Consider the following 7,613-nt stretch of genomic DNA (forward strand, 5'->3'; position numbering starts at 1 on the left):
AAAAAAAGGAGAAATGCTTTCTGGCTCTTCTCTCTACCTCGGTGTTGGCAGCAGCCGCTGCAGCAGCAACAGCAGCAGCGGCAGGCAGGGGGGCAGCGGGGAGAGAGGCGCAAGGGGAGGTGCGGGGCAGAGGTGCAGCTCGAGTGGGACAGGCCCCCAGCCCCGCACAGATGCAGTGCCCAACTTGATGCCACCCTCCAGCTTCTCTGGTAAGTGCACCTACCTCCTGTCCCAGAGCTGCAGCTGCCCTTCTCCATAACGTTCTCAGAGACAAGGCCAGACCCGTCAAGGCTAGAGGGTCTGTGCCCACCCCAGGCCCAGCCAACCATCGATCCTGGCCCCATAGGACTTTGATGGGAAAACTAAGATGGCCCAGGTTCTCCGGAGGGAAGGACTCCAAGCAGACCTCCCTCCATTTCCGGGGTGCTCTCTCTACCTCTGGGAAGGGTTTTCCTGCAATCCGTGTGGATATTCCAGAAATCTTACCTCCAAGAGAGAGCCCCCTCCCGGTGTAGGTCCCCATGCCTCACTCAGGTCTGCTTTAAAGAGGATATCCAGGATCAGATGTGTCTCTGGACTGCCACATAGAGACAAGAGGAAAGCTCCCTGTTCCTTGAGGGTGATGCCCCAGACCCCAGCCCATACAAGGAGAGAAAGGAACGGTCCTGACACCTATCTCTTCCTGCAAAGTGGCCGGAAGCCAGTCCTGTAGCCGTGGAGATTGGCAAGGGAAGTTTATGATTACATTAGCGACCTTTAAAGAGAAGGGGCCAGATCCCCAGCCCCTGGCCCAGCGGGCTTCGGAGACTAAGAGGACATTCACAGGAGTGGCAAGGAGGGAAGCTGGGTTACACGCTTCACTGCACTTTTGCTGAATGCAGGAAGGAAGGATGAGCAGGAACTGCAGCAGTAGTGATAAAGAGCTAGCTGTCAGGTGGACTTACCAGGGGAATGAGGGTGGCTGGGACATCTCTCTGCCTGGAGAACTCTTAGCATGCCATCCATACCTGTTAGGTTGGGATTGGGAACAGAGGAGTCTGCTCAGCAGCTTCTGCTGTGCCATTCCTTCTCATGCCCAAGCCTCAGGACGGTGTCCTACGTCCCTCTGCTCTTTGGGCCTCTTTCTTCAGTTTCTGAACTACTACAGTCCTCTGAATTAGCTATAGGGTAGCCACCAGAACGATCCTTCTAGGAGAGGGTATAGAATGGGAAATAAAGGGGAAGAAATCACACCATCTCTTAAACTGCTTCTCCTAAGTTCCACCTGGGAGAAAATGGGCCGTGGGGTAGAAAGCTGACCCTGTAGGGCCCAGAAAGCCTGAGGCCTGAAAGGTCAAAGGTGATTGGGATCTGCAGCTAGAAAGAAACCGAGGCCTCCTGCCTCAGTTGGCTCAGTTGGTCCTATCTCTGTAGCATCCCTTGCCAATTCCAATACCTCCCCTTCCTTGGGGTCCCGGTTGTCACTAAACAGGGTGAGTCTATGGGACCTCTTCTCCTCCAGCACCTCAGTCAGGCTCCAGTGGTCATCTGCCTGATTTTGCCCAGGCCCCTGGCACCCAGAAACCACTTTAAGTTGACAGGCTGTGCACACAGACTGTGCCCAGAGATCTGCTGTGCCAGCCAAGGGCTCCCTTGGTCCCCACCATAGCGTCTGGCCAGGCGCTGTCTCTCCTCACTTGTCTATGCCTACCTGGCTCTCAGTCTGTCTCTTGTGTTTTTCTCAGGCAGCAGAGGCCAAAGGGGACAAGAGATCTCCCTCAGACTCACACACTAGGCTTGAATCAAAACACCACGAAGGAGGGGTATGAGAGAAGCCCAAGTCTGAGGACCAAGCAACAAAACCGGGGCATCTCTTGGGTCCCTCACACCCTAATGTCATCTATAGGGGAGGCGGTGTTGCCCTTGGGGTTCTTGTGAGGGATTCACGTACCCCCTGCATCCTGTGCTTTATCTAATGTGCAGCTTGGCTGTCATCCACAAGGTGTTCTGGGGAGATTGGATCTTGTTAGTCTGGGGCCTCAGGCCCTGGGCCAGGCTGGAGGAGGGCAGAGGGGCAATAAGTGGAGCCTGCGGGGCAGAGCTGAGGCCCACATGCTTCCCAGCCTTGGATGACTTAGTCAAGGCGATGCCTGTCTCCAATCAGGATCCAGGGATATGATCCCCCTTAAGCCGTAGACAAAGCTGTGGGTACATAACCTGGGAGAAGGCAGAGAGGGACATAGCAGAGATTGGGAGAGCAGCTATCAGGGAGAAGGGACCTGAGGTATTTCTGGATCTCACAGATGGAGGGAAACTCAAAAGTTACTTCCCTGCTGCTTCCTGTCTCCCTCCCCTAAAACTTTCCCCACTTGACTCGGGTTCCATGAGCTAGTAAGCACTTGGCCTGTTACCCAGGTTGGGAGGGGGAGGAAAGTACAGAGTCCCCTTAGAGGAGCTCCAGAAGGCTCCAGGGAGGTGTGCACCAGAATTCCCCCCAGATCTGCACCCTAGCTGCTGGCCATGCTGAGATGGGTAGCTCAATATCTCTTTCTCCTCTAAGGAGGCCCAGGGAAATCCAGGGTCCCCATCATCTGAAGCCACTTTCCAATAAGGGCCATGCCATCGTCTATTCCAGGATGGAAGAGGGGATGGCTGCGGCCACTACTCCAAAGCAAGCCTGGCCCCCCATCTTTTTCCTGCTCCTCCTGTCTGGGGGGAGTAGCGGCGGCTGCCCTGCTGTGTGTGACTGCACCTCCCAACCCCGGGCAGTGCTCTGTGCCCACCGGCGACTGGAGGCTGTACCAGGGGGACTCCCGCTGGACACCGAGCTCCTGGACCTGAGTGGGAACCGCCTATGGGGGCTTCAGCGGGGAATGCTCTCCCGCCTGGGCCTGCTCCGGGAACTGGACCTCAGCTACAACCAGCTGTCCACCCTCGAGCCAGGGGCATTCCATGGTCTGCAGAGCCTGCTCACCCTGAGGCTGCAGGGCAACCGTCTGCGAATCGTGGGCCCCAGGGTCTTCTCAGGCCTGTCTTCCCTCACGCTGCTGGACATTCGCCTCAACCAGATTGTCCTCTTCCTCGATGGAGCTTTTGGGGAGCTAGGCAGCCTCCAGCAGCTGGAGGTTGGGGACAACCACCTGGTGTTTGTGGCTCCGGGAGCCTTTGCTGGACTGGCCAAGCTGAGGACCCTCACCCTGGAGCGCTGCAACCTCAGCACCGTGCCTGGCCCGGCCCTGGCCCGCCTTCCAGCGCTCGGGGTCCTGAGGCTCCGGGAATTAGATATTGGGAGGCTGCCGGGAGGGGCGCTGCAAGGGCTGGGGCAGTTAAAGGAGCTGGAGATCCATCACTGGCCGCCTCTGGAGGCTCTGGAGCCTGGGAGCCTGACTGGGCTCAATCTCAGCAGTCTGGCCATCACCCGCTGCAATCTGAGCTCGGTGCCCTTCCAAGCTCTGCACCACCTGAGCTTCCTCAGGGTCCTGGATCTGTCTCAGAACCCCATCTCTGCCATCCCAGCCCGGAGGCTCAGCCCCCTGGTGCGGCTCCAGGAGCTCCGACTGTCAGGGGCATGCCTCACCTCCATCGCTGCCCACGCCTTCCATGGTTTGACTGCCTTCCACCTCCTAGACGTGGCGGATAACGCCCTTCAGACACTGGAGGAAACAGCCTTCTCTTCTCCAGACAAACTGGTCACCCTGAGGCTGTCTGGTAACCCCCTGACCTGTGACTGCCGCCTCGTCTGGCTGCTCCGGCTCCGCCGCCGCCTGGACTTTGGCACGTCCCCCCCTGCCTGTGCCGGCCCCCAGAACGTCCAGGGGAAGAGCCTGAGGGAGTTTTCAGACATCCTACCTCCAGGGCACTTCACTTGCCAACCAGCCCTGATCCGAAAGTCCGGGCCACGCTGGGTCATTGCAGAGGAGGGCGGGCATGCCGTTTTCTCCTGCTCTGGAGATGGAGACCCAGCCCCCATCGTCTCCTGGATGAGGCCTCAGGGGGCTTGGCTGGGAAGGGCCGGGAGAGTAAGGGTCCTGGAGGATGGGACGCTGGAGATCCGCTCTGTGCAGCTACGGGATAGAGGGGCCTATGTCTGTGTGGTCAGCAATGTAGCTGGGAATGACTCCCTGAGGACCTGGCTGGAAGTAATCCAAGTTGAACCACCAAATAGCACTCTCTCTGACCCCAACACCACCATGCCAGGGATCCCAGGGCCTTTCTTCCTGGATAGCAGAGGCATAGCTATGGTGCTGGCAGTCGGCTTCCTCCCCTTCCTCACCTCGGTAACCCTGTGCTTTGGCCTCATTGCCCTCTGGAGCAAAGGCAAAGGCCGGGTCAAACATCACATGACCTTTGACTTTGTGGCACCCCGAGCCTCTGGGGATAAGAACTCTGGGGGTAACCGGGTCACTGCCAAGCTCTTCTGACCTTTCCTTCCACACTGGGGACCCATCCAAGCCAGCTTCAGATACCAAAGGGGAAGAGAACCAAGGCTGCTTGGACCAGAAGCTAGTCCCAAACAGCATAGATCTCCCACGCCTCCTGCCTGCACCATGCCAGCAGCTAATGCCACCTCCTGATAGCCGGCCTCCTTGTGCTTTTGCAGTTTGAGGATAGCATTGTCATCTCTTCCCTGAGGGTCCCAGGAAGCTGAAGATATAGACCCTGTAGTCAGCCCAGTCCTTCCCCCACCACATACAAAGCAGGAAATATAACCCTCCAGTCTGCTAGTCTAAGCTCCAGGCTTCCTTCACACCCACCTACACATACCTTAATAACCAATACCAATCGCCAACCACAGCCATAGATTACTTCAGAGATGGGGCTGGGAAGTGCCACTTGCTTCTTGGAGTCTCTGCTCCTCAACCAGGTGGTCTCTCTCTCTCTTTTCTGCTCTGTCCCCTCTCTAGGGGCAAACAACTAGGGCCAATGACCTCAAGCTAAGGAGAAGAGGATGTGACGGGGGTGTGGGATGGGAAGGAGGACAGACTACACACTGGCACTGAGTGTGCATGAGCCCCGCCACCTGCCTCTGTCTGTCACAGCATTAAACCTGTTGCCAAAAGGCCATGACAGTAGCAGCCACAACTAAATGTGATCTCTGGAGATTTCTTCAGTCTTTTCCACCCCTTATTTCTGTCAGATCTCCCCCTTCCTACGCTTTCTGCCTGCCCATTGAGCCTGTATCCTAATGGCCTTGCCTGAATCTAACGAGCCTGAAAACCAGGGGTTTACGCAAAAGGTTGCCCACCATGCCTGGAGAGATCAGCACAGCCAGCCCATTTCAGTGTCAACCCTTTCCCCTGTACTCTCCCTCTCCGGAGTTGGAGGAGAGATCCTCTGCCTTCCAAAGGATCCCTCTGCAAAACTTTCAACCCAGGGCACCCAGCTCCTTCCCTTCTTTCTCACTCTGGTTGGAATCTCCCTAACATTCCTGTATTGCAGATCCCTAGTGCCCTTGATGGAGAAAGCAAGAGCACTCCTAGAAAATGACTAACAAAAGCAAGAATCTGCAGCTGTCAAAGGAGAGAGACCCAGAACACAGCAGGACTAGGTTTGAAGGAAAAAGGTGGGAGGGGCACTGCAAGCTGTAGTGAAAAGTGGAGGGAAGAAGAAGCAGCAGGAAGCACCTGCCTTTCCACCGTCCTTCAGCAGTTTCCCCTGGTTCCGTGTTCAGTGCAGCCCCGGTGGGAAGCTGTCTTTGGATAGAGGTCGCTGTCTTATGGAGACCCCAGATGCAGAGGCAGAGTGGGAGGAGGAGATGCTGACTGCCTCTGAGTGTACTCCAAAGAAAGGCCAAAGCAGACCTAGAAAAAGTAGAGATGCTGAGAGCTCAAGGGACAGGGCAGCAGCATCAGCATCACCGGAAGGGGAGGAGTGAAGGGAGAGGAAAGGAGCAGGGAGGAGGGGCCGAGAAGTGGAGAGTCACGAGGTCCCTAGGAGTCTCTCTCTCTCCCTCTCTCTCTCTCTCCAGCAGCATCTGCACAGTGTCCTTAGTTCCCCTCCACCCTCAAGAGCCCCACCCACCCCTCACCCAACAATATGCAAAGCGTCATCAGCTTCCTAGCCATTCCTGCTGCCCTTGTCCTTGCCCTGAGGAGACTCATTAGGAGATTCCCAGCCCAAACTGTCCCTGACAGGTGACAGAAGTTGGCGCCATATGGGGGCAGCCAGACTTCACCAGCAGGCAAGCTCTTCAGTGGGGCAGAGGTGGGAATCTGGGGGCAGGGGGCTGTGGGCAGAGGTGAATGTGAGAGAGAGCCCGGCAGTTTGGAGAGTGAGGCTGGAGAATCACACAATCTTGAGCATCCGGAGCCTCCAACCTTGCTCCTGGCACCGTGCACACACAATTCCCTTAGCATTGCAGCAACCTCCCCTCTCCAGTTTATTAGACAGCCCAAAGGTTGTCTAATAACCTTGGGGCACAGCCCTCTCCTATATTTCTAAAATCTTCCACCAGTAGCTTGTGAGATTGGGACTTGTGGGGGTCAGGTGCTAGAGGTTCTCATACTAGTTGCCCACACTGCAATTCAGAAAAGGGCAGAAGCAGCATTGCTGTTCAGAGAAATCTACTCTGGGAAGCCCCCTGAGGCAGTGGGGAATGGATGACATGTGTCTGGATTGGGAGATGCTGCTGCCTGAGTCCCACAGCCGCCAGAGCAGCCCAACAGAAACAGAATGTGAGTTGCTTATGTGATTTCAAGTTTTCTAGTATCACATTAAAAAAGCAAAAGAAACAGATACAATTAAGTTTAATACTCTATTTTATTTAACCCAGTGTACCAAACTATGATCATTTCAACATGTTATCTATATAAAAATGAGCAATGAAATATTTTACATTATTTTTTCATATTAGGTCTTTGAAATCTAGTGTATATTTTACACTTACAACACATTCCAATTTGATAACTAAATTCTCACCAGAAATATCTGATCTGTAGTTAGGTTTCATAAAATTCACTGTTGAGAAAGTCAATTCACACATCCAAGTTGCTCCATATTAAAAGTTTTCCAATAACTAAATCAAGTATTGGTTTTAACATTTAAATTAATTGAAATTAAATAAATTTTAAATTCTACTCCTCAGTCACACTAGCCATCTTTCAAGTACTCAGTAGCCACATGTGGCCAGTGGCTACAATATTGGACAGCAGAGCTCCAGACACTGTAACTCTGGGTGTAGACTAGGGCCTCCTCAGCAGAGGTGGGCAAAGTGTCCCTCGAGAAGCACATTCAACCTAGAGGAATTGCCTGTGGGGTTCCCCTACTACCACCCCTTGCTCTCCTGACATGGCCTTTCCAGAACACCTTCAGAGAGGGACGCTAGTTACCGTAACAAGGTTACTGCAATGAGCACTTCCACAGCTTGTCCAATCATCAGAAAGCCAGCCCCTACCCCATGTGCCCGGAAAGGCTGCCCTTAGCTCAAGGGTGTGTGTGTGTGTGTGTGTGTGTGTGTGTGTGTGTGTGTGTGTGTGTGTGTGTGTGTGTGTGTGTGTGTGTGTGTGTGTGTGTGTGGACAAGTGTGTGACGGCAACCAGGGACGCAGGCGGGTGGTGTGTGCACATGTGCAGGGATGTTATGGTCCACATCAGAGGCAATCCAATGGCAGCTCTCCCCTGGAGGGACAGTCGTGG

The 7,613-nt window shown here is 54.7% G+C and overlaps 1 protein-coding gene across 1 annotated transcript; it reads left to right on the plus strand.

Moving 5' to 3' along the window:
* Positions 1-13: 13 nt before the first annotated feature.
* Positions 14-4,400, plus strand: LINGO4 (leucine rich repeat and Ig domain containing 4; the record flags this gene model as incomplete). The annotated part of the gene is made up of 2 exons (XM_082675348.1): positions 14-209; positions 2,615-4,400. Exon 2 carries the CDS (start codon positions 2,616-2,618, stop codon positions 4,398-4,400), a length of 1,785 nt encoding a protein of 594 aa, XP_082531474.1. The 5' UTR covers positions 14-209; position 2,615.
* Positions 4,401-7,613: the final 3,213 nt, after the last annotated feature.

The sequence above is a fragment of the Grampus griseus genome (assembly GCF_964374135.1).
Source record: "Grampus griseus genome assembly, chromosome: 1".
Lineage (NCBI taxonomy): Eukaryota > Metazoa > Chordata > Mammalia > Artiodactyla > Delphinidae > Grampus > Grampus griseus.